At 42.9% G+C, this 25699-nt stretch overlaps 2 protein-coding genes across 2 annotated transcripts; one reads left to right on the top strand and one right to left on the bottom strand.

Annotated features, from left to right (window-relative positions):
• Nucleotides 1-1650: 1650 nt before the first annotated feature.
• On the bottom strand, nucleotides 1651-25694 carry LOC137265639 (heme A synthase COX15-like). The gene is made up of 10 exons (XM_067801072.1): nucleotides 25458-25694; nucleotides 13090-13170; nucleotides 12450-12616; nucleotides 9482-9604; nucleotides 8557-8749; nucleotides 7460-7627; nucleotides 6718-6799; nucleotides 4857-5011; nucleotides 4246-4359; nucleotides 1651-3662 (listed from the first exon to the last, which is right to left on the bottom strand). The coding sequence occupies exons 1-10, from the start codon at nucleotides 25548-25550 to the stop codon at nucleotides 3531-3533; spliced, it is 1308 nt and encodes a 435-aa protein (XP_067657173.1). The 5' UTR covers nucleotides 25551-25694; the 3' UTR covers nucleotides 1651-3530.
• Nucleotides 22882-23880, top strand: LOC137265692 (uncharacterized). Its single transcript, XM_067801122.1, has one exon. The coding sequence runs from the start codon at nucleotides 22882-22884 to the stop codon at nucleotides 23878-23880; it is 999 nt and encodes a 332-aa protein (XP_067657223.1).
• Nucleotides 25695-25699: the final 5 nt, after the last annotated feature.

The raw sequence follows: 25699 nt of genomic DNA, 5'->3' as shown, positions 1-25699 counted from the left end.
AGAAGTCTTTTATCGTAACGGACAGTGGCCCACACCACAGCGTGCAGGACCTCGAAAGTAAAGTCCCGACATCGAACAGTCGAAAAGGTGATATAATATCATGGCTCGACAAATATCAGATCGCACGGAATTCAAAGGCAACGAAGCCTCAGCTGTATGAGATCATAAAAACCCACAAGGGTGAACCTTTCCACAAAGTGGACAGGTACATAAAAAGTAAGGGTCACAATATTCTGCGACTTCCACCCTATCACTGTGGCCTTAACCCCATTGAAATGATATGGGGTATTGTCAAAGGAGATGTTGCCAGGTGAAACAAAACTTTTAGATTACGTGACGTGAGGTTTTGGTTAAGGAATCCCTTAACAAAATCACGACTGAAACTTGGCAAAACTGTGTCAACAAGGTAGCTAACGTATTGAACAAGGTTACTGGTCTCGGGATGGTTTACAATAGGCTACTGTCGCACCACTTGTCACCCCTTTAAGTCGTGACTATGACACTACGACAGACGAGGAACCGACAGGTCTACTTGAATAGATTTTGAGATGTCCCTTGCCATGACTGCCTGTTCCGTTTCTATGGTTTCACCGCGACAGATAACACCTTTTCCGTTTTCATTAATGATAGTTTCTTAAACAACATTTTTTGTTGGAGTCCGGAAAATGTTCAAATATCAGAAAACTGTTGGGTATTAATAAATGATACACACGTGTACTATTTATATTTATGTGGTAATTTTGTACAATGATACAATTTGCAGTTCATCAGTCCGTTTCTGACTCAAACGGACTGTAGTAGATTAGTGGTAAAGAGAACACTATTCTCTTGTGCTCGTAAACGTAATTTTCCCATAATACTGACAACGTAGGGCTATACTCACTGGCTCTTTTATTGCTCAATGTACATGGGACAAAATGTCAGTATGGTTGACTACGTCTGCCTGGAAGCGCCAGTATGGTTGACTATGTCTGCCTGGAAGTGTCAGCATGGTTGACTATGTCTGCCTGGAAGTGTCAGCATGGTTGACTATGCTTGGAAGTGTCTTTATGGTTGACTATGTCTGCCTGGAAGTGTCAGTATGGTTGACTATGTCCGTCTGGAAGCATCAGTATGGCTGACTATGCTTGGAAGTGTCAGTGTGGTTGACTAGGTCTGCCTGGAAGTGCCATTATGGCTGACTAAGCCTGGAAGTGTCAGTATGGTTGACTATGCCTGCCTGGTAGTGTCAGCATGGTTGACTATATCTGCCTGGAAGTGCCATTATGGTTGACTATGCTTGGAAGTGTCAGTATGGTTGACTATGTCTGCCTGGAAGTGCCATTATGGTTGACTATGCTTGGAAGAGTCAGGATGGTTGACTATGTCCGTTTGGAAGCGTCAGTATGGTTGACTATATCTGCCTGGAAGTGCCATTATGGTTGCCATTGTCTGGAAGTGTCATTATGGTTGAAATTGGATGCCAGGCATCACTACAAAAACGGTTGACATTGGTGCCAGGAACTGCCATAATGGTTGACACAGGCTGCCTGAAACCATGACTGTTGACTCTGTCTGTCTGGAAGCACCATTATGTTTGACACTGGGTGCCTGGCAGTACTTTCAACCTCAACAGCTATTTTGTCCTTGACAACCAAGAAGGCACAGATATGCAAACATGTACATTTTAATATAGGTACAACAGCAAAACAAAAGCAGCATTGCCACATACAAAATGTACACACCAGATCACAAGCCATTGATGCAATGACACTAGATGTACATCTAGTATTCTACTAGTGGACCTCTGTTCTGGAAACATGACAACACATCTGGAAACAACTGCTTGATACAGGCTTAATCTTCAGCAGTGCCTTGTTGCCATGTCACTGTTTGTAAAGTACTCAAAACCTTACACTGTTCACTCTATAACATCTGCAATCAACATGTATGCCAATTAACTACTTAAATGATACATTGTCCTTATCCTTCCTGGGCGGGTGTACCATGACACGGTCTGTAGCAGTATTCCACTACATCACTGACTGACAGCTGAATGACGAGGAAAGCCTGAAGTGATGTATGACCCAGTCTTTTGCAACTAAGGTGAAATCAACTATCAAGGATTTTGTTCTGATAATCACATAATCACAATGAACAATAATCTAAAGTTTTGATGACAGGCTCCTGTTACACCAAAGCCAGGTAGGCACTGCTGCTTGACAACAGTACAAGAATTTGTATCAAAATGTTACATCTGCCTTAAAAGTATTTATTATTCATAGTTTGTTCAATTTTGTATATGCCAACTTCTAAAATGACACTCAAAGAAGTTAAGACTTCAACTCTGTCCAATATATATTCCAAATTGATATCCAAGAGACTTTGTCCCAATTGCAGAAATTCTGTCAAATCTATATTCTTGAACCACGTTTTCAAACTACTTAATCTTGAAAGCTGTCAAAACCAGCACCTGTCCAATCTGGCATGTTGTCAACACTGGCACAAAATCTCAGTCCCATCCATGGCTTGTACTTTTATCACCAGTTCATCAATCTGGCACATTGTCTAAACTGGATATTTCTTCGGTCCCAGTGAATGCTGGTTTAGACTATTTAACCCTTACAAGTCAGATATAAGGAAAGAAGGTTAGCGCTATGGGCATCCACCTAGTGAATGACGGTTAGCGTATTATAAATACACTTATTATCACACAGGAAGGAAGGAAGAAGCACAAACCTGCATTCCATATCATATGGGATAATACACAAATCTTGTTTCTCTTCAAGTCACAAATACAGACATACTTACATAGGGGAAAAAACAATGTGAATTCTGCTGTCTAGGACAACTGATCCACCTGTGACCGCCTTATATAGTTGGAATGAAGCTCAACTGGCCAAATTACACCACTGCATTGTGCAAACCTGTTCACAATACAACACTTTATTCGTCAAAGCCTTTGAATATATACATGGATTTGTTAGTATTCTTTACAAGACAAGTCTTTGCAGGAACAAAGGAAAAGACTAAAAGCAAATATTTTTCAAAATTGGATTAACCTTCTCAATAAGCAGGTATCTTAACATGATTTATTGTTAAATGAAGTACTAAAGCATTTCTGGTCCTCTTTGCTATGTTTGTAGTTCCTGTTATCTGAGAGACACAAACATGCCTAGACTTGGTCCAAATATCTACCTCTGACCAGGTCTGGACAAAGTTCTGATGTGGTACACACTCTACACAATGTATCCTTAACACATAAATTAATAATATATGCAAAATATAAATATACTCAAGGAAATGAATAAGGGAACATATGAAAGTACAAGTGTTCCTTTATCTATTTCCTCAGTGAAGAAATTGGAAAAGAATAAGGGAACACTTGTACTTTCATGTAAAGTAAAAAATCCAGTTTTCAAAATGTCGGATATGTGTGAAACTTCGAGCGACATCATGGGATGTGAGGGATGTGATTTTCAAGGTCAGTCAAAGCAACTGCAGTTTAAATGGATTTTGTTCCAGGAAAGAAGATGCGTCTGTCAAGGCCGTTACTTTGGCATCCTCTTGATCTCGTGAGCCAGCCAAGTAGCAAAGCTGAGCAGGGCGACAGAACCAGACTGATGGGTGGCGGCCAGGTGGGTGGGGACGTACAGCAGCAGGGTGGTGATACCCAGGCTAGCCTGAAACACAACCAATGTCATGATAATAATTGTATAATAATTGACTGTATTGCAGGAAAATACAACAGATGAATGGTGATACTCACGGTGGAGATGACACTGTTCAATTAAGTTAGGACCAATGGACTACATTGCCGGGCTCGTCACTGTTATGTCCATACATATTGTACTGGGGATACTTCATGTTATCAACCATCTGTTTTTCACATCTTATTCATCACTTTTTGGCAGAACTACCTTAAACTGCCATTTGTGATTTCATGAAGGTCTAGGTTAGAATACTGGCTTTCGGTAACCCATGCTACTATCAGGATTGGGTGGTCAGGTTTTCTGACACGCCATCGGTTCCCAATTGTAGAGACGCTGTTGGTCACTGGATTGTCTGGTCCAGACTCGACTATTTACAGACCACCGCCATATAGCTGTAATATTGTTGAGTGCGGCGTAAAACTAAACTCACTCACCCACTCACTCAAATTCGAAATGCTAAAAACCTCCGGCTTTTCCTTGAATAATGGACTGGCCATATCCATAAGATAGGCAGGATAGGACAAGTCCATTGTGATGGAGGGGGTATAATTACCTGGATGAAAGCCATGCCCAAAAGACAGTTGAGTGCTATGCGGGCTCGTGGAGATAACGGAGCCTTGCGAGCTACCCACCAGAACCCTGTGATAGCCAGTACAGTTGACTCCGCCTGTGGATGGAAATCACACCAGGTCCTGTGAATTTTATACACAGACACATATGTATAGTGGACAAAAAATCTATGCTACAAGAATATTGGTTGTTACTTAAGCCTCAGCCCACGATTTTATCAAACAATCCCCAAAGTATTTATGCTCCCATTTTCATGATTTCATAGATTGACTGAGCACTTATGAATGAAATATGCTGTAGATATTCATCCTGACATCTTCTACAGGATAAGTAACCAGGGTTGTTATCTTATTTCATCTCTTGAATGAAAATTGATTTATGCTGATATTTACACAGCCCTTCCCCCGATCCCCCCCCAAACACGCACGCACGCACGCACAGAGAACAATGTAGTTATGGGATTAATACAATGGGTTTGAGGGAAGGCTTCACGAAGTGTGAGTAAAACTGTGAGTGGGAGGACATCTTGACAATGTGGACAAATCAGGAGAAAACATTGTAGGCCATTTCCCTCATCACAACAATAAAGTGTACCAGATGCCGATGGTTGAACTGGACGGTGGTTGGGTTTTCAAACATGTTCTTCCACTTGGGAGAGATGGTAACAAGATCATCAGGGATCCACTTGTCCGCCATCTTGGGCCAGGAGTTGTAGGTCAGACCAGCGTCAAGACCAGCAACAAATGCTCCTGAAATTTGAAATAGTTTTGAAAAGATGTGATTGTGTTTGGTTGTGAACATTTTACAGCTCTATGTGGCAGTCTGTAAATGATGCATGACAAAGTTACATTATGAAATATTATCACTACCTACACACTAACTTCACTGACCTACCCCTAACTTTACCTACCCTACCAATTGCTCACCTACTGCTAGTTCACTCACCTGGTCAAACACTCACCCATCTTGCTGATCACTGACCCACCCAGCCAAACGCTCACTCACCCTGCACACTGCTCAGCCATCCCATAGTTTACCAAAATGAGACAAACTCTCACCCACCCTTCCCATCTCCCAACCACCCTCAGTTTACCCACCCTGTCAACCTCTCATCCTTCCTGTCACCCGCTCATCCCCCTCTGCCAAACACTCACCCTCCCTGGATACCACACATCCCCCTCTGCCAAACACACACCAACCCTGGATACCACACATCCCCCTCTGCCAAACACTCACCCACCCTGGAAACCACACATCTCCCTCTGCCAAACGCTCACCCACCCCTCAGATCACTCTCCATGCTAACCACTCACCCACCCTGGAAACCACACATCCTCCTCTGCCAAACACTCACCCTCCCTGGAAACCACACATCCCCCTCTGCCAAACACAATCCCCCTCTGCCAAACACTCACCCTCCCTGGATACCACACTATCCCCCTCTGCAAAACACTCACCCTCCCTGGATACAACGTATCCCCCACTGCCAAACACTCACCCTCCCTGGATACCACATATCCCCCTCTGCCAAACACTCACCCTCCCTGGATACCACATATCCCCCTCTGCCAAACACTCACCCTCCCTGCAATCCACACATCCCCCTCTGCCAAACACTCACCCTCCCTAGATACCACATATCCCCCTCTGCCAAATACTCACCCTCCCTGGATACCACACCCCCCCCCCTCTGCCAAACACTCAACCCCACTGGATACCACACATCCCCCTCTGCATAACATTCACCCATCCCTCAGTTCACCCTCCATGCTAACCACTCACCCATCCTGGAAACCACACATCCCCTCTGCCAAAAACTCACCCTCCCTGGATACCACACATTGCCTCTGCCAAACACTCACCAACCCTGGACACCACATATCCCCCTCTGCCAAAAACTCACCCTCCCTGGATACCACACATCCCCTCTGCCAAAAACTCACCCACCCTGGATACCACATATCCCCCTCTGCCAAACACTCACTCTCCCTGGATACCACACATCCCCCTCTGCCAAACACTAACCCATCCCTCAGTTAACATGCCATACCTATCTCTCACCTCTCAGTTTACCCACCCTGCCAACCTCTCATCCAGCCTGCCAACCACTCACCCACCCTGCTAACTGCTCATCCCTCCCAACCACTCACCAACTAGTCAGTTCACTCACCACGCTAACCACCCATCCATCCTACCAACTGCTCACCCATCCTTCAGTTTACCCACCATACCTATCTCTCACCCACCCTGGCAATCACTCACCCATCCTGACAATATCTCACCCACCCTACCAATCTCCCACCCACCCTGCCAACTGCTCACCCAACCTGTCCATGAGTCACCCAACCTGCCACTCACCCACCCCACCATTCACTGACCTCTGACACCCTCCACTCACCTGTTCATCCATCCCTTCAAACACTAATCCCCTCCCCATCCTTCAGTTGGTACCCACCAGACAGAGCTGTGACGAAGACCATGGTCAGGACTCCATGCGTCAATACCCGCAGTCGTGTCATCTGCCGTGTGTTGGGCATCTACAGTCACAACACAAAACACAACTCCAATACAGCAATATTCAAACTTGCAAAGACGGACAGGAGTAACTATATCCACAAACTCACTAGATTTTATGCGCCAGGTGACAGAGGTGAAAATGTTTTTAACATTATTTGACTAACACAGTGTGTGTATGTGGTTAAGTGTAGACTAATACTCGTCTGGAGTACTAGTCTCATCTAATGCCAGTTTAATAGGGGTATCTTTCTGAGATAACGTGGATGCCCCAGTGACATAGTATTCTGACCAGTCCTAAAACTGCTCTATGGAAAATTAACACAAATATGTCCTGACTTAGTAGAAATGTTTGCCAGATTTGCCTCTGTCTGAAAGTGCTAAACATACAACACAAATAAAACAGGTAACAAGTTAGTTTGTTGTTAAGTCACTCTAAGCAATATTTCAGTTATATAACGGCTCATGTAAACAGTTGAATCTGGACCAGACTATAGTCCTAAACATTATGAGAATTCATCTAAGCAATTTTGATATGATGACATCAACCAAATCTGTGAGCCTGACAACCAAATCCTGTTGGATGGCTCTCAGACAAGCATGGCCTACAGTTCAGACACCAATTCTAAGCTGCATGTTCATGGTGTAACCAGTTCAAGACAATGGAAAACGTCTGCTCCTACCTTCTGTGGCTTGGTAAGATGCATGAGACCTCCGTACAGCAACAGTGTGTACAGGAAGAGAGCGGAGCCAAGGTGAGCTGCCAGGCGATATTGGGACACGCGGGGGACGCCATCTGGACTCTTCTGTTCCTCGAGACCACTCTTCACCATGTACCAGCCAAGGAAACCCTGTAGTTAGCAATCCAAGCTGAACATCCATGTACTCTGTTTGTTTTCATTGTTTAACACTGTACTCAGAAATATTTCCCTTATCTAATGGCTGACCATATAACGGGTTCTGCACCATGGCAGCACTGGGCCAGTGGTTGATATCGTGAGCACCAAGAACACAGTTTGCACCCAGTCACATTTCCATAGAACCAACAACAACAAAAAAAATTATAAAATTCTGATAAACTTTAAAATAGAAAAAGGCACATGTTTGAAGTTTGGTGAACCTACCATGTAAAGGACGGAAGGACAGAACGTATGCTATATACCCCCATTACTTCACAAACAGCAGTACAATGACATAGACCAACTCATCCATTAAATTGGCTATTAGGCACAACGTACATGAACAAAATACTTCTTCAAATAACATCATAATTTGAACGCTTTTAAAAAACCCATTTGTCTCTATAATCATGATAATATTTAAGAATTTGTTATCTATAAACTGTATCATGATCTTATCTTAAGGCCTTGTTATCCATAAAATGTATCTGCTTTGTCATCAGATATCTCCTAAGAAAATGCTTAGGTGACTACTTCTACTAAGAAAATCTCCATGAGAGAACATTTCATTTAGGATCTCCATACTACGAAAGCATCACATCCTTCACATGGGAACACTACAGGGTCTGGATGGAAGAGCATCCCCTCTTGAGGTAATCATAATCATAATCATAACCATCATAATCATCATCATCATCATCATGTATGGAAACACAAACATGACCTACATCATGACCAAGGGGAGGTAATATTCTCCCAATGTCAGACTATAGATTACCTCCCTTTGCTTGAATGCCTCATCACAGGACATGTCAATTTGTGAAAACCACCATGGCCTAAGTTAAGCTTGTTAAGTTAAGCAGTCTTTTGTTATGACTTACCTGGAAACCTATGAATGATGCATAGATGGCAAGCCTGGGTCTCATGGCTTTGGTGATCCATCCCTTCTTGAGGAAGTAGAGAGCTGGGAGAGCGAAAACCAGCCCCACGCCACGTCCCCACATCCGGTGAGCATACTCCATATAGTAGATGAACTTGAAGTCACTTAGAGTCATCTCCTTCTGGCTGCTGACACTGACAAAATAGAACTCGAAATATAAATGCATTCACGCACACAACCAGCCATCCTTGATCACGACAGAATTGAGAATTAATACCCTAATTTACCTCATGTTTCTTCATGGTCATAGGAAAGGAAGCAAGTTGCTTTTGTTGATAGATTATCAGGTTGGACATAGTTACAGGATGCAAAGGATGCAGACTCACTGTCGTAGCTATCAGGTGAATAGTCAGCATTGTAATCTCCTGGGTATGTGTTCTAATAAATCTCCACTAGTACCCTGGATGCGTCTACAGCCCTCTGCTGGTTATTTATCCAATCTTTTGCTTCCTTTTATCTAACCAATTAAACTTAGCAACATGATTGTTACAGAGGTACCTAATATATATTCTGTTTAGGTTTCAGACCTGACAATTTGTGTGTACCATTTTCCCCCTATAACTGAGTCGTACAGCAAGCAAACCTTCATGGCAGCGATCCACAGTAGCAAGCTTGGTTGTAACTGCTATCTAAGTGGATACAATGAGTAGGTGGAGCCAGCAAAGGGAAGTAATCAATACTGTTCTCAGACTGAGCTATAGATGGTACAGGTGGAGATTTATCAAAATGCATATCCTGGAGATTTTCATGGACAGAAAACAGTAGGGGACAGTGCAGTCCAGAAACAAAACAATGTAAAAACTGGTCATCACAGGTACACATGTATTACTGAAAGAGTAACAATCTGTGTAACCATAGCAACCTACTATTTATACTCTGGGAACTGTTTGTATCGCTCGAACTCCTCCTCCCATTCCTGCTGTGATCCTGGCGGCTTCATATCCTTGAGGAGTCGCCAGTCAACCATGGACAGGCCTGATTCTGTCAATCTGAAAAGTAGACATCATTGTTCAAGGTGCACAGAAAAGCACCTATCACAACGGAATGGCATTTTCCGCTGAAGCATTGATTCTATCAACACAGACTATATATCAAACATGACTTGGAACAACAAATCATTAGGATACAAGTCTTATCAGAACATGGCATTGAGTCAAATGGAATTCCCTCCCTGATGAATTTAAAGGGGCACTGATGCGGGGCAATTTCTGGTGGTTTCTTTTGTTATTGTTTTTCTCCCATGAGTACCCGGATGATATTCCAGAATTCGTGACTGGTTCGTGATCTCTGCTGCGCCTCCCATATGCGCAGTTGATAATTTATGTTTAGACTGATCATCAAAGATGAAGTCTTTTACTTCGTTATTATGAAAACAAATCAAACACCTTGAAATTTACTCATCTGACAGTGGTATAAAAACCCCATTAGGACTGAAAAGTAACGAAGTCAGTGAACGACTTTATATTTTGCCTTATAAACCTAATTAGTTCCTTGTCACATTTGTATGCATTTTGAAAGTTAATTAAAAAAAAACCAACATGGTCCGATGAGTTCACTTAGAACGAAACTGGTCACTCCCCTGCTACTGAAAATAAGTGCCTTTCCCACTCCGACGGGGCCCACTGTGAGTTTCACTTATACTTACAGTGAATTTCTAACATGATTTTAATATTTATTATATTGATTGTATAGATTGCCAACGTGAATCATATTTCACACACACCCTATTCGCAATCTAGTGAATGTTTTCTGTTATACATATTCTGCTGAATGCTACAAGAAATAAATAAAAACAAAATGCATACATTAACTTTAAGACAGACAAAAGTTATAGCAACAATGTCAGGCTACTACCTCGTTTAGGAATGTATCCATCAATATCCACATAAAAGAATGATAATCCATTCATCTGAAGTTGCTAAATAATCCTGCTCTATGTCTTGTGTCTATCAACAGTCTAATATGCAAAAAAGTGACACATTGTTTGAAACTTTTTCACACTGGTGTGTATACATAATCTCACTGGTCACTCAGGACAGCACACCTGGCAGCTAACTGTATGATGTCCGCCATTAGTTAGCCAATAATGAGCAACAATCAATCAATCAAGTAGTTGCGGTTAATTCTTTGTAGGAAGGATGTTGTTTTTATGCTCGTACTTTACAACAGGGTGTATTCAGTATAGATTACATAAATCTACACACATAAACACTACCCATTCGACAAATCCGCTGTGTAAGTAAATAATCAATCAATGTGTTATTGCTTAATCCTTTGATCGATGTTTGTTTTTGTAACTCAGCTGATAAACCCTCTTGCATCACTTACATGCACATATTACATAACATGCAATACATTTGCCACAGACCTTAATTTAACATATGTCATATTTGGGATTTCACTTTCTTAGTAAAGTACAAATTCTAGTACTTTTTTCGGTTGAGTCCCATCCGGGATTCGAACCCGCACCCTCAGAGTCAGGCACCTAATCGCCAGCACACAAAGTCAGCCGCCTAGCCCGCTCAGCCACCGCGACTTCCACAAAAATGAAAGTCGGACAACTGGTAGTCTAGACTGCGTACTTTGTGTACCCCTCTGATGAGTGTAAATTGGCACGGCTCCCACGGCCGAAAGCTATGATTACACGATGCCATTTAGAAAGTGGTCAAATGCAACATATGTCATATTTGGGATTTCACTTTCTTAGTAAGCTGGCGATTAGGTGCCTGACTCTGAGGGTGCGGGTTCGAATCCCAGATGGGACTCAACCGAAAAAAGTACTAGAATTTGTACTTTACTAAGAAAGTGAAATCCCAAATATGACATATGTTGCATTTGACCACTTTCTAAATGGCATCGTGTAATCAGACCTTAATTTATAATGTTGAGTATTTACTCCAGACAGGAGAAATGCCAAATGGGAACCTATGTCGAGTAATTTTATTTGTGTTACCACTATTTATAAATTTATAAATTCATTAACTGACCATCAAGTGAATGATGACAAATAACATGTGTAGGTTTATACCATCAAATGCGAGTTACAGCAAGGAAGATGTAATCTCTGTGTCGCTGTTTTGAAACTGTTTTGAGGATACCAACGGAACTTCTTTACGTAAGAAAAATTTCAGATTTCTCTACAAATGGCAAAGTCGTTGTTATTAGTTTACGAATTTAGATAAATCAACTGTGTGGTTTTTTTTATCATAGATAATAAACCAGGGTCGTAGCTACCAAAATTTACGTATGATGTTTGCTATGACAGCTGGGCCAACCCTCAAAACAGTCTAAATATAAAGCTTTGCAATCTTTCGGATTTATATGAAACAAATGGCTTGCTACGTGTATGTAGACATCATATTTTCACATGACATGACGAAATATCCAGGTAAAAACACAGAAATAGGATCAAATTGTATCGGTCACTATACCATCCAGGCGTCTGAAAATAACTACACTGCTGGGATATTTTGCTACAATCAGATAAGGAATAACATGGATATTTTTAAATAACGGCATGTGATGGGAATCCGGCATCCTCACTTTTTAGGGTGAAGAAATTCTGCTAATGTGGACAGAAGCCCAGTCCCTTTGTCCTTCACAGTCGAGGGAGCGGGTGCTGACCAATTTGCTGTAATTTTATTTTTTGATGAGATTTTCATAACACTGGTATAAACCAACTCACTAACTCTGGAGTTTTTGTAATCAGATTTCCTGTAAAGTATACATTGCTTTAAAAAATCACACAATAAAACAAGGAGTGAACTGTATCATTCAGCTAGAATGACAAAAGTACCACATTGCTGCAGTAGTTTTGGGAGTTACCATTATTACCTTGTTACACCTCCCAAGATGACAGCTCCAACCACCATCCCGGCACACCCGATTAACCAGCCTCCAACAATCTTCTCAGCATGGGGAGGTAACTCCTGCACAACTTTCCCTGCAGCTGTGGATGTGGTCTTCCTGACTGGCTGAAGAAATCTCAAAATCCCTGACACCTGAAATATGAAATATTTTCAGCAAATCTGTTATTATTGCTTGAGCATGTTGATGGAAAAATGAAGTTGAAAACTGATATAAATCATTTGCTGAACATACCATACTATACTAGTCATGACCCCTATAACTTGGAGAATGTGTGTCATTGCCTGCAATAACTTGAACTTTTGGTCAACTGGTCTGAGCACAAAACGAGAAATAGCAATTGGGTTATGTCCTTGGAAAATATGATTTTACTTGGCCTCTGTTCCGAGTCCTGTAATAGATATTATAAGGCAGATGTCGAATAACATCCGTGGAGTCAAAAACCTGTGCTATGGCAAGGTATAACTTATTTCAATTATGACCAAAAGCAAATTTTTTAAAATGTTTTCGGTGGTTGCTGTAAACAAACACCACAGGTGATGATATCAAAGCTATCACAATTATTCCCTTACAATTCCCCTAAGACCAGATCAGGTTTTGAACTCACCGGTTTGGGTTGTCTGAGATTTTTCATGACACTGAACTGCCGTGTTCCTTGAACCACCTTCTGACATCTTGGACAGTGGATCTGAACAAACAGGATGAAGAGATACTAGAGCATTCACTCACAATACATCTGCACATACTCACATTGCCCCGATGCTCTTAACAGCAAATGGTGCAAGATCATATTTGCATTTCTGTTCTATTGACAGGTATATTTAACCTCCTACTTTAAGTGAAAAATAGTACACACATGCATGTGTACAGGACTTTTTCTGAAGCAATATATCAAGTACAATGTGAAACCCATGTGAAACCCACTGCTCTTACTGATGTATGATAGTAACTACTGCAACAGATTGTATCTTTGTAGCATAATGTGCATAATGTGCATAATGTGCATTATGTGGCAGTGACAGATTTTGTATATTTTAACATGTTGTATATTGATTAGAATTCATGTAAATAAATTCTTCAAAATTCATTACTTAGTTTTAGCTATATTATTTATCCTGTTACTCAGCCTGCCTTAACTATCACTCACAGCCAGTTCACTGAGCATGCTTATCGCATGTTCACCACACAACACAATAACAAAAGCCCTTTCCCACCTAGGTCCTTTGTTTTGTCTACATAGCCAGCTTGGGCAATCAGCTAAGCTTTACACCTTTTACACATTACAAGGTTTGTGGTCACTCCACATTCAACCGTCAGTTGTTCAGGTGTGGATCGCATTCTGAGACAATCGTTTGATAGAGACAACAGCGTCGCCAGGTGTGAAATAAACCTAGGCCCACACACCTGGGTTATTGTTTTCACCTGTATTCTCCACAAATAAACCGTTGGCCATAGAGGAACAACAAAAGCAGTTTCTGTTGTCTGTGCGTGACTGACGCAGCCCTGCTACATTGGAGCCCCCAGTGAGGAATGGCCTAACCAGAGATCTGAGGACGAGTCTGTTGTCATCTACACTTGAGATCCTACCCACACCTTTTACCTGTATCATGACGTCATCCATGGGAAACAGCATGACGTGAGCTACGTTTTATCCTGTCATACACAACTGGTATCTTATCTGTAGATACAGAGACACTTGAGTGTAGATTCAGCTACACTTGTAATACATTGTACAGATTTGTACTCAAGTTACGCTTGACCTTTGTAATCAGCGGTTCAAATAACCATCATGTACACATTCATGTACATATAATCATTCTTATTTGCAAACCAATGTTTGAATATGTTCTGAATTCCCGCTTGTACATTTTCACTGAATATCATGTACCCGGGTTGTGCCTGTATGGATAGTATTACTTGGCCAATTTAGATTTTGTTGCAAACATGTTCGGTGAATACTTAGACCTAGAATGAATGCTCATGTATTTCAGAACTGACTTCCATAGATGTGGCAGTTGTCCAGTGTTTTTCTTCACCTCAGCCTTGATGATTGTGTGCGTGAATGAGAATACTCAACAGATATGAATGCTTGACTTCATACAACAAACAAATAAAGTGCATTTAGACATTCATATAAATAGATCAAGATTTACTTTAGTATCCGATAGGTGTTGTGTTGTTCATCTGGTTATAGGCAGTATTGCTTATGGTTGTGGTTCATTTTGCCTATGTTCAGGCTTCTGGTTTCATTGATTAGGATTGATTGTGGGTTCATGGGAATGGGCAGATATTGTGTTACATTTAGTCGTCACACCTTATAGGCATCCCCCCTTACCCTGCCACGCCAGTCAATTTATGACCATCCCCAGTGCTCAGCCACAAATAATACTTTCTTATGCATTTGGCCCTACTTGTTTTGGGGTTTTGGGGTTTCTTGTCTCGCGCCGAGGTATTTCTCATTTCTCACGAGGCCAACTGGACGCCTACCTATACGGTTCTCACACCCGCTGTTCCTCGTTTACATTTGATTGCTTCCTTCATTACTTTCACTATGACTGAACCAACACAAGAGGAAGTAAAGAATCTGATTGGAGCTTTCAAGGCACTAAAGACCTGGCCCAAGTCCGATAGTCCGGAGGACTTAGTACAGTGGATGAAGAGCTATACTCGGACTATGGTAAAGACTGAAGATGAATCTGAAGGTGCATTTAGTTCAGGACAATGTCAGAACCAATCTCCCTCCACTTTTTCGTCACCAGTTACCTTGACACAAGCCCCAAGGTTACCATCCTTCTCAGGCGAACAGAAGGGTGAGACTTCATTCGAAGTCTGGAAGTATCAAGTTGAATGTCTGCTACAGAACAAATCGTTGTCTCTGCAAGCTGTCGCCAATACCGTGCAGCATTCTTTACGTGGGAAGGCAGCCACAATCGCTATGTGCCTAGGTCCAGAAGCTGATTTGAAACAGTTACTTTCTAAGTTAGAAAGTATTTTCGGTAGCGTTGACAGGAATCAGTCTCTGCTAGCATGTTTCTATGGTGCACGCCAGGGAGAGTCAGAAGATGTTGCTGTATGGGATTGTAGGCTCGAACATCTACTGAACCAGGCTGCAACTCAGGGATCCATTCCACAGGAGACTAGGAGTGAGATGTTGAGGACCCAGCTATGGTCAGGATCTAAACCAGAGCTGAGAGATCTGACAGCACACATATTTGACCAGGGCAACAGTTACGAAGATCTTCTAAGGGCTCTACGACGAGCAGAGGCAGACCTGCAGCAACGGGGAGGAAGGACGGGGAGGAAAGGTGCAACCCCCAATATGGCCGCTGTAGCCGCCCAGGATCCAGAGATGAAGGAGATCAAGGGGATCTTGAAACAGTTGACAACTGAAGTTGCTGAGCTGAAGAAGCAACGGGACACTCCTCAATCTGACAACAGCACACCATGGCAATATCCACAAGGCAACCATGGATTTACTGCAGGAGTTGGGTCAGAATCATATTGGCGATCACAATATCCATCTCAGGAGCAACATTGGTCATTGCCCCCCACAGGACCACAGACTCGAAGGTGGAATCAATCAGCTCCAAGAACCCCCCAGGATCAGCATCATTTTAGACACCCAGATACCCAAGAGCCTATTTGTTTTCGATGTAAACAACCAGGACACTTACAGTATGGATGTCGTGTGAGGCTGGATCATTCAAAGCTCCCTTTAAACAGGAAGACGCCTATGGGACGGGGCAAACCATAGGCTTTGGACCTAAACGCCCACCCAACAGCAACCAACAGGTAGCCACCTTGATAGGCAAACCTAATGAAGGTACAGTGTTTGTAAATGGAATAGAAGCAAGAGCCTTATTAGATACTGGATCAACAGTATCAACTGTGTCCCATAGCTTTTACGTTGAGTCCTTATCAGCTGCACCCCTACGGCCCTTGGATGCCATTCTGAAGATAGAGTGTGCAGATGGCCAGCACCTTCCTTATGATGGGTATATAGAGGTTGAAGTTGAGGGTGTAGGTGCAACCTCAGCCAAACTGCCTTGTATTATGCTAGTTGTCCCTGATACACCATATAACACCACAGTCGCAGTGCTGCTAGGCACAAATATTTTATCTTGCTACATGGATGAATGCAAGAATCAGTATGGGAGCCGATTTCTTCAAAAGGCTGATATCCATACACCATGGTATATGGCATTTCGCAATATGCTCTTACAAGAGAAGGAACTTGCAAGACACAACTACTCGTTAGGTAAGGTTCGCAGTGCTGAGCATGGTCGTGTTACCATTTCACCTAACACTGAGAGAGTTATACAGGGATACTTGTGCAAGCCTATAGTCTACAAAGACACCTGTGCTGTTGTACAACCGACCAAGAACTCTGCCATCCCACCCGATCTAGACATTGCACCAACCATTGTTGATTTCCATTACAACGAGAGGATCATGGTTCAAGTTCATGTTTCCAATGTCACCACAAGGACAGTATCTATTCCGACAAGAGCCCTGCTATGCGAGCTTCAAGTTGTTTCCATTGAGGGTCTCCCAACCCAAACAACAACACAGGATGAAGGTCAGCAGACTTTGAATTTAATGGATTTCAGTGAGGCTGGAGTCACACCTGAACAACTCCAGCTTGGGAAGGAAACCATTTCGCAGTTTCTTGATGTATTTTCTATGGGCGAACAAGACATTGGACATGTGACATCAGTGAAGCACAGGATCGACCTTAAAGATGACCAACCCTTCAAGCAGAGGCACAGAAGAATTCCACCCGCCATGTACCAAGAAGTGAAGGAACATCTGCAACAACTTCTTACAAGTGGAGTCATCCGTCATTCCTTTTCACCTTGGTCATCCAATGTTGTATTAGTGCGCAAGAAAAGCGGAAAATTACGCCTATGTGTCGACTTCCGACAGCTTAACCGTCAGACCATAAAGGACTCCTATGCTCTGCCACGTATAGAAGAGATGTTTGACGCCCTTGCAGGATCCAAATTCTACAGCACTCTGGATATGAAAAGCGGGTATCACCAGGTGGAGATTGAGGAGTGCCATAAGGAGAGAACAGCTTTCACGGTTGGTCCATTAGGTTTCTTCGAATACAATCGTATGCCATTTGGACTTTGCAATAGCCCAGCAACATATCAGAGGCTCATGGCTGAGTGTTTCGATGGACTTCACCTCAAAATATGTCTGATTTATTTGGACGATATCATCGTGTTCTCCACAACATATGAAGAACATCTGGAGCGTCTGCAGCAGGTCCTTCAAAGAATCAGAGACACTGGAATGAAGCTCACCCCAGACAAGTGCTCCTTCTTCAAGACTAAGATTAAATTTCTTGGACATGTCGTCTCAGAGCATGGTATAGAAGCTGATCCAGATAAGGTGAAACGTATCAAGGATTGGCCCATTCCTAGGAATCCTGAGGAAGTTCGAAAGTTTTTGGGTTTTACAGGATACTACCGTAAGTTTGTGCGAGACTTTGCAAAGATTGCCAAGCCACATACTTCCGCGTGTTAGGTGAAATGGTAACACGACCATGCTCAGCACTGCGAACCTTACCTAACGAGTAGTTGTGTCTTGCAAGTTCCTTCTCTTGTAAGAGCATATTGCGAAATGCCATATACCATGGTGTATGGATATCAGCCTTTTGAAGAAATCGGCTCCCATACTGATTCTTGCATTCATCCATGTAGCAAGATAAAATATTTGTGCCTAGCAGCACTGCGACTGTGGTGTTATATGGTGTATCAGGGACAACTAGCATAATACAAGGCAGTTTGGCTGAGGTTGCACCTACACCCTCAACTTCAACCTCTATATACCCATCATAAGGAAGGTGCTGGCCATCTGCACACTCTATCTTCAGAATGGCATCCAAGGGCCGTAGGGGTGCAGCTGATAAGGACTCAACGTAAAAGCTATGGGACACAGTTGATACTGTTGATCCAGTATCTAATAAGGCTCTTGCTTCTATTCCATTTACAAACACTGTACCTTCATTAGGTTTGCCTATCAAGGTGGCTACCTGTTGGTTGCTGTTGGGTGGGCGTTTAGGTCCAAAGCCTATGGTTTGCCCCGTCCCATAGGCGTCTTCCTGTTTAAAGGGAGCTTTGAATGATCCAGCCTCACACGACATCCATACTGTAAGTGTCCTGGTTGTTTACATCGAAAACAAATAGGCTCTTGGGTATCTGGGTGTCTAAAATGATGCTGATCCTGGGGGGTTCTTGGAGCTGATTGATTCCACCTTCGAGTCTGTGGTCCTGTGGGGGGTAATGACCAATGTTGCTCCTGAGATGGATATTGTGATCGCCAATATGATTCTGACCCAACTCCTGCAGTAAATCCATGGTTGCCTTGTGGATATTGCCATGGTGTGCTGTTGTCAGATTGAGGAGTGTCCCGTTGCTTCTTCAGCTCAGCAACTTCAGTTGTCAACTGTTTCAAGATCCCCTTGATCTCCTTCATCTCTGGATCCTGGGCGGCTACAGCGGCCATATTGGGGGTTGCACCTTTCCTCCCCGTCCTTCCTCCCCGTTGCTGCAGGTCTGCCTCTGCTCGTCGTAGAGCCCTTAGAAGATCTTCGTAACTGTTGCCCTGGTCAAATATGTGTGCTGTCAGATCTCTCAGCTCTGGTTTAGATCCTGACCATAGCTGGGTCCTCAACATCTCACTCCTAGTCTCCTGTGGATTGGATCCCTGAGTTGCAGCCTGGTTCAGTTGATGTTCGAGCCTACAATCCCATACAGCAACATCTTCTGACTCTCCCTGGCGTGCACCATAGAAACATGCTAGCAGAGACTGATTCCTGTCAACGCTACCGAAAATACTTTCTAACTTAGAAAGTAACTGTTTCAAATCAGCTTCTGGACCTAGGCACATAGCGATTGTGGCTGCCTTCCCACGTAAAGAATGCTGCACGGTATTGGCGACAGCTTGCAGAGACAACGATTTGTTCTGTAGCAGACATTCAACTTGATACTTCCAGACTTCGAATGAAGTCTCACCCTTCTGTTCGCCTGAGAAGGATGGTAACCTTGGGGCTTGTGTCAAGGTAACTGGTGACGAAAAAGTGGAGGGAGATTGGTTCTGACATTGTCCTGAACTAAATGCACCTTCAGATTCATCTTCAGTCTTTACCATAGTCCGAGTATAGCTCTTCATCCACTGTACTAAGTCCTCCGGACTATCGGACTTGGGCCAGGTCTTTAGTGCCTTGAAAGCTCCAATCAGATTCTTTACTTCCTCTTGTGTTGGTTCAGTCATAGTGAAAGTAATGAAGGAAGCAATCAAATGTAAACGAGGAACAGCGGGTGTGAGAACCGTATAGGTAGGCGTCCAGTTGGCCTCGTGAGAAATGAGAAATACCTCGGCGCGAGACAAGAAACCCCAAAACCCCAAAACAAGTAGGGCCAAATGCATAAGAAAGTATTATTTGTGGCTGAGCACTGGGGATGGTCATAAATTGACTGGCGTGGCAGGGTAAGGGGGGATGCCTATAAGGTGTGACGACTAAATGTAACACAATATCTGCCCATTCCCATGAACCCACAATCAATCCTAATCAATGAAACCAGAAGCCTGAACATAGGCAAAATGAACCACAACCATAAGCAATACTGCCTATAACCAGATGAACAACACAACACCTATCGGATACTAAAGTAAATCTTGATCTATTTATATGAATGTCTAAATGCACTTTATTTGTTTGTTGTATGAAGTCAAGCATTCATATCTGTTGAGTATTCTCATTCACGCACACAATCATCAAGGCTGAGGTGAAGAAAAACACTGGACAACTGCCACATCTATGGAAGTCAGTTCTGAAATACATGAGCATTCATTCTAGGTCTAAGTATTCACCGAACATGTTTGCAACAAAATCTAAATTGGCCAAGTAATACTATCCATACAGGCACAACCCGGGTACATGATATTCAGTGAAAATGTACAAGCGGGAATTCAGAACATATTCAAACATTGGTTTGCAAATAAGAATGATTATATGTACATGAATGTGTACATGATGGTTATTTGAACCGCTGATTACAAAGGTCAAGCGTAACTTGAGTACAAATCTGTACAATGTATTACAAGTGTAGCTGAATCTACACTCAAGTGTCTCTGTATCTACAGATAAGATACCAGTTGTGTATGACAGGATAAAACGTAGCTCACGTCATGCTGTTTCCCATGGATGACGTCATGATACAGGTAAAAGGTGTGGGTAGGATCTCAAGTGTAGATGACAACAGACTCGTCCTCAGATCTCTGGTTAGGCCATTCCTCACTGGGGGCTCCAATGTAGCAGGGCTGCGTCAGTCACGCACAGACAACAGAAACTGCTTTTGTTGTTCCTCTATGGCCAACGGTTTATTTGTGGAGAATACAGGTGAAAACAATAACCCAGGTGTGTGGGCCTAGGTTTATTTCACACCTGGCGACGCTGTTGTCTCTATCAAACGATTGTCTCAGAATGCGATCCACACCTGAACAACTGACGGTTGAATGTGGAGTGACCACAAACCTTGTAATGTGTAAAAGGTGTAAAGCTTAGCTGATTGCCCAAGCTGGCTATGTAGACAAAACAAAGGACCTAGGTGGGAAAGGGCTTTTGTTATTGTGTTGTGTGGTGAACATGCGATAAGCATGCTCAGTGAACTGGCTGTGAGTGATAGTTAAGGCAGGCTGAGTAACAGGATAAATAATATAGCTAAAACTAAGTAATGAATTTTGAAGAATTTATTTACATGAATTCTAATCAATATACAACATGTTAAAATATACAAAATCTGTCACTGCCACATAGCGGACTTCCTTAATACCTGGTACAAGGCCCAAGAAACGTGGAAATGCAAGGACTACAAATGCTGATAAACCGTTTCTGTGGGGAACATCTCAACAAACAGCTTTCTGTCAGCTCAAGGATCTTCTCACTTCACCACCCATCCTCGGATATGCCGATTACAGCAAGTCATTCGAGGTGCACACTGATGCCAGCACCTGTGGCCTTGGTGCAGTTCTGTACCAAGAACAGGATGGAATGAAAAGAGTCATCAGCTATGCAAGTAGAGGACTTAGCAAATCTGAGGGAAACTATTCAGCTCATCGCCTTGAGTTTCTAGCACTCAAGTGGGCGGTGACTGAAAAGTTCCATGATTATCTGTATGGTAATAGCTTCACTGTCTACACAGATAATAACCCTCTTACTTACGTACTCACCACAGCCAAGCTCGATGCCACGGGACACCGATGGCTGGCAGCCCTTGCTGCATACAACTTCGATATTGTGTATAGACCAGGTCTCAATAATGCTGACGCAGATGGGTTATCCAGACTCCCGGGAATAGAGGATGGTCGTCAACAGTCCCAGATGTCGTCTGAGTCAGTCAGAGCAGTATGCAACACTGTGCAGGATCACCCAGCAATACAGTCATTATGCCTCTCCATGTCACCAGAGGTCACTGATATGGATCCACCTGGACAGCATCTTCCAGCAATGACACAGCGAGATTGGAGAATGGCTCAGTCTTCAGATGGCATCCTGAGACCATGGATAACACTGGTTAAATCAAGGAAGAAACCAAGACGACAGGACTATCCACCATGCCAAGCTAATATTGCATTTCATCGGCACTTTGACAGCTTGACATTACAGAGCGGAGTTCTGTACAGGAAGGTTATACTGGATGGACAAGAGAGACAACAGCTGGTACTGCCTTCTGCCTACATAGAGGATGCACTGAGAGCACTGCATGATGACGTTGGACATCTTGGTAGAGACCGCACATTATCGCTCCTACGTGACCGTTTCTTCTGGCCAGGAATGCACAAGGATGTGGAGGATTATATTCAAAGATGTGGTCGATGCCTCTGCAGGAAGTCCCCAACCAATGCTCGTGCGCCTCTGATAAACATATCTACTACACAGCCCTTGGAGTTGGTATGCCTTGACTTTTTGTCCCTGGAAGCTTCTAAAAGTGGTCATCAGTATGTACTTGTCATAACTGACCATTTTACAAGATATGCACAAGCAATTCCAACACGCAACATGACTGCAAAAACAACAGCAGAAGTGTTCTTTAGGAACTTCATCTTACACTATGGCATTCCCAAGCGTATACACAGTGACCAAGGAGCTAATTTTGAGAGCCGTCTGATGAAGGAGCTATGTACCATCCTGGGAATGGAGAAGAGCAGGACTACTCCATATCATCCAATGGGCAATGGGATGGTTGAGCGATTCAACAGGACACTGCTCAGCATGCTTGGAACTCTAGAGCCTGATAAGAAGACAGACTGGAAGAGCTATGTTGCTCCCCTTGTTCACGCATATAACAGTACCAGACATGAGTCCACCAACCAGTCTCCATTTTACTTGATGTTTGGTCGAGAGCCCCGTCTGCCGATTGATCTGACTTTTGGCATTGGAACCAACCACGGACATGAATCAGTTTCATCATATGGGGATTCTCTTCGAAAGAAACTTCAAGAGGCTTATGACTTAGCAGCCAGAGCATCCGAGACGGCAAAGGATAGACAGAAGACTGGTTATGACTTGAGAGTGCGTGGCGCGACTGTTCAGACTGGTGACAGAGTACTGGTAAAAGCACTTGCATTTGATGGGAAACACAAATTGGCAGATCGCTGGGAAGAGGATCCGTTTGTTGTTCTCTCGCAGCCAAACCAGGATATCCCTGTGTTTGTTGTGCGGAGAGAGACAGGAGAGGGGAGGAAGAGGACCCTTCATCGGAATCACCTCTTACCCATTGGATCAGTTCCCATATTTGAGGCACCATCTGCACCAAAACCAACACCTGCACCAAGATCCAGGACACCTGCTAAACCAGTCACCAATTCATCAAACACCTTGGAATTAGAAGACACCCAGGATAATGAGTCAGATGAGGAAGCTCTGGATATAATTCCAGCAGTTCCTGATGAAGACACTTTCATCAGTGAGAAAACTGTGGATAAGGATACATCTATCTCACAGACAAGTGGTGACGACCATGTGTCTGTTGAGACAGATGGTAATGCTTCTGGTGGTGACGACCACATGCAGACTGATACTGAAGACGGCACAGAAGCAGGACCTGAAGACACATCAGAGCAAGAAGACTCAGTTGGAAGAGAATCTCCTCCTGCACCTCCTGTAATTGTCTCAAGACCAACACCGCCTCCACGACGTTCTGGACGCCAAACCAAGAGACCAACATGGCAGACGTCCGGGGAATATGTGATGTGCCAGACTTCTGATCCAGATTGGCATCAGAAGAGTCGGCGTATAGAACAGTTAGCTGCTACTGGCGTCATTGGTCACATCAGCAGTGGCATTTCTAAAGCACTTCTTTCACTCATTGATGAATCCCAAGAATGACGTGGACGTCATTTTCCACAGGAGGGAAGTATGTGGCAGTGACAGATTTTGTATATTTTAACATGTTGTATATTGATTAGAATTCATGTAAATAAATTCTTCAAAATTCATTACTTAGTTTTAGCTATATTATTTATCCTGTTACTCAGCCTGCCTTAACTATCACTCACAGCCAGTTCACTGAGCATGCTTATCGCATGTTCACCACACAACACAATAACAAAAGCCCTTTCCCACCTAGGTCCTTTGTTTTGTCTACATAGCCAGCTTGGGCAATCAGCTAAGCTTTACACCTTTTACACATTACAAGGTTTGTGGTCACTCCACATTCAACCGTCAGTTGTTCAGGTGTGGATCGCATTCTGAGACAATCGTTTGATAGAGACAACAGCGTCGCCAGGTGTGAAATAAACCTAGGCCCACACACCTGGGTTATTGTTTTCACCTGTATTCTCCACAAATAAACCGTTGGCCATAGAGGAACAACAAAAGCAGTTTCTGTTGTCTGTGCGTGACTGACGCAGCCCTGCTACATCTTCACATTACTTAACCAAGTAACCAGTTATACAACTTGAAAAGATATTGCCGCATTCAGTGATAACTCATGACCTTCCACCAATGTTTAAGGACTAGGGTCAGTGAAGCAGCATTTGACTGGTTATAGCATTTGCTCATCATGCCTACGACCCAGGTTTGATTGCACACATGGCTACAACATGTACAATATGTGAAGTTACGCTTCCGGTGTCTCCTGTCGTGATTTTGCTGCAATATAATTATTAAAACTAAAAGAGACATAAAAGAAAACCCTCTCAGAACTCTTTCTCAAATGCAACGTATGTAATAATATGCTGATGATACAATTAGCTATTAGGCATCATAAATTACTTATTTGTGATTGCTCCAAATATTCCATCTTGGATAGAACAGGCTCATGTAACTAATTTCCAATAATGGCTAGCAACCAGTCATTGATGCATACCAGTTATTGCCCACAACTGGCTGTAGTGCTCGCATAGACAACTACATCTTAACTCTCGCAGCCTATCACTTTTGTAAACAATTGTGTTAATGTGTGAAAGTGAAACACATGAGTATAAGTCAAGCTGTCTGTGCAAATGCTACAGCCAGGTGTTGCTCATAAGTGGTATGCAGGGTTAACTGGTCACTTCGCTCTTGCCTGCAAGTTTATTTTTACAAAAAAAAAATATTGTCACAACATCCTGTGATTCACTGCAGGAAGGATCCGTATAAAGCCACTAGTGTTTATCAATAGCCAAACACTGTGATGTGGTTGTTATAAAATAATGTACCTGAAGTTTTCAAAAGTATTTATGTTTTAAGTTAATTTAACCCGACATTCTGATAGACAACTCTGCATTCCTTTCGTCATATTATTTAATTAAGACTTATGTAACGACTGAGAATGTGTGGCTAAATTAGCTAATAGTGATTATGTATACACACTCAATATATTTCTAAATGCATTTTTGAACCTTGTATATGATGTATGTAACGGTGAACGGATCACTGCATCAAGTACCATAAAGTTGATATTCAATGTCAAAATACTTCACCTGATTCTGGACTACGTGACGAAATCCACGACCAGTAAGGCCTCCAGTTGAAGCTGTCAATCCTGATCGCAATAAGCAGAAAGCAGAAAACATCTTCTTTCATACAGACAATCCCATGAAATATTACAGAGAAGCGTTGCAGTGAAGGTCTTACACAAGCTTTTCGCCAGCACTGTTACATATACCATACGACAAAAGGGGTTTCCCAACGAGACCATGTGTGTTATGAAAACGAGGCGGGA

Source organism: Haliotis asinina, chromosome 15 (genome assembly GCF_037392515.1).
Source record: "Haliotis asinina isolate JCU_RB_2024 chromosome 15, JCU_Hal_asi_v2, whole genome shotgun sequence".
NCBI lineage: Eukaryota > Metazoa > Mollusca > Gastropoda > Lepetellida > Haliotidae > Haliotis > Haliotis asinina.
Note: the sequence above shows the minus strand (reverse complement) of the source record. Positions and strands in the feature narration are given on the sequence as shown.

Coding starts and splice junctions, on each gene's coding strand:
- LOC137265692 (XM_067801122.1), top strand. CDS start 22,882: ATGTTTGGTCGAGAGCCCCGTCTGCCGATTGATCTGACTTTTGGCATT.
- LOC137265639 (XM_067801072.1), bottom strand. CDS start 25,550: ATGTTTTCTGCTTTCTGCTTATTGCGATCAGGATTGACAGCTTCAACT. Junction 13,171..25,457: donor GTCACGTAGTCCAGAATCAG/GTGAAGTATTTT, acceptor CTGTTTGTTCAG/ATCCACTGTCCAAGATGTCA. Junction 3,663..4,245: donor TGGGCATGGCTTTCATCCAG/GTAATTATACCC, acceptor GTTGTGTTTCAG/GCTAGCCTGGGTATCACCAC.